Source organism: Empidonax traillii, unplaced genomic scaffold, assembly GCF_003031625.1.
Source record: "Empidonax traillii isolate 1590-97213 ecotype Southwest subspecies unplaced genomic scaffold, ASM303162v1 scaffold5:size3517227, whole genome shotgun sequence".
Taxonomy (NCBI): Eukaryota; Metazoa; Chordata; class Aves; order Passeriformes; family Tyrannidae; genus Empidonax; species Empidonax traillii.
The window spans coordinates 2,582,275-2,583,575 of record NW_020955198.1 but is presented as its reverse complement, the minus strand read 5'-3'; the positions used below and the strand labels follow the sequence as shown (position 1 = coordinate 2,583,575).

At 36.6% G+C, this 1,301-nt stretch overlaps 1 protein-coding gene across 3 annotated transcripts in view; it reads right to left on the bottom strand.

The window, feature by feature from the left end:
• MAP3K2 (mitogen-activated protein kinase kinase kinase 2) overlaps positions 1 to 1,301 on the bottom strand; it is a 54,231-nt gene that overhangs the window by 13,380 nt on the left and 39,550 nt on the right. For all 3 annotated transcript variants that reach the window (XM_027879813.1, XM_027879830.1, XM_027879822.1), the window contains exon 12: positions 387 to 593. In XM_027879813.1, the coding sequence (XP_027735614.1) occupies positions 387 to 593 (207 nt within the window). The remainder of the gene's footprint in view (positions 1 to 386; positions 594 to 1,301) is intronic.

Below are 1,301 nucleotides of genomic sequence, written 5' to 3'. Positions count from 1 at the left end.
ATATTTGCTCCTGATGTGCTACCACAGATATGAAATAGTACCACTTATGGTCTACAGTTGAACAGAAAACTTGACCAACTCATGCAAAAATAAATAGTAACTGCAACCTACAAAACCCCTTCAGGTCCTCAGGAGTCTAGTAAATAATTCAAAATATTTTTACAATGTTTTATTATCACAGATGTAAATTCCATATGAAAATCTACATGAAGGTTGGCACAGTAAGCAATTAAAATTGATGAGGATTAAGTCTTGATTTTTTCCTATTTAGAGAGATAAAAACACATTACTCAATTGCATATATTTTGATAACATGCTTAGTTTTGACATGATATACTTGCAAGGTAAGAATTTTACAACAGGGTTGACAAAATGGCTTCACTTACAGCGACTGGGTGGGCTGATGTCCATCACTGTCAAGGTAGGATTGTCTATGTCACTTCCCCTCCTCCTCATTCGGTTATCTTCGTATTCCGGTGTAAAGACGCTGCTTCCGCTACTCGTGCTCAGCGAGTGATCAGTGGGACTGAAACTAACTGGTGATCGGAAGCTGTTCCCCTGAGTCCTTCTGGCTCTTGGAAAAGTTTTACGACCTTCAATGATACACAAAGAACGCTAACGTCACTCTACAAAAAAATAGTGCAATGCAATGTGTGTATGTAAATAATTTATGAATTCTGCATCATCTGGTTCAAATCTGCCACAGCATATGATAGGACACAATGATTGTGAAATTTGCTGGGTTAACTTTCCACCTAGAAGGAAATAAACATTCATTATAGATGTATATAAAGATTAGACTGAATCAAATCACCCTGCCTCTGCTTTTATTGCTCTATTAATGTGTAAATGTCAAATTTCTGATAAAAAGGAGAACAAGATACAAGTTTACAATCCCATGTGCCCAGGTTGGCATCTTCGTTCTACAAACCAGTAAGAATTGAATGCAGAGAAAGACTGACACATGCAATCAACAGGAAGAGCACAAAACAAAACAAAAAAAACCCAACCCAAAACCAAGCAATGCCAAATTTGGAGGTGACTGCAGCAATAGAATTAAAAAAAAAAGGGCACTGATCTTCAAAATGTTAATTGCAATTAGATGGCTAACGCAATTTATGTTAATCTATTTAGATAACACAACTATTTTTAGGATAGCATCAGTTGACGAAGTTTCATCCTACAGAACTCAGCAATAGCTGAAGGAGTCTTTAATTCATTAGGTATTACACTGGAGGAGGAGCTCCCAGAGGACTGAAGAAAGCAGATAAAATATCTTTGAAATAGTAGACTCAGACTTA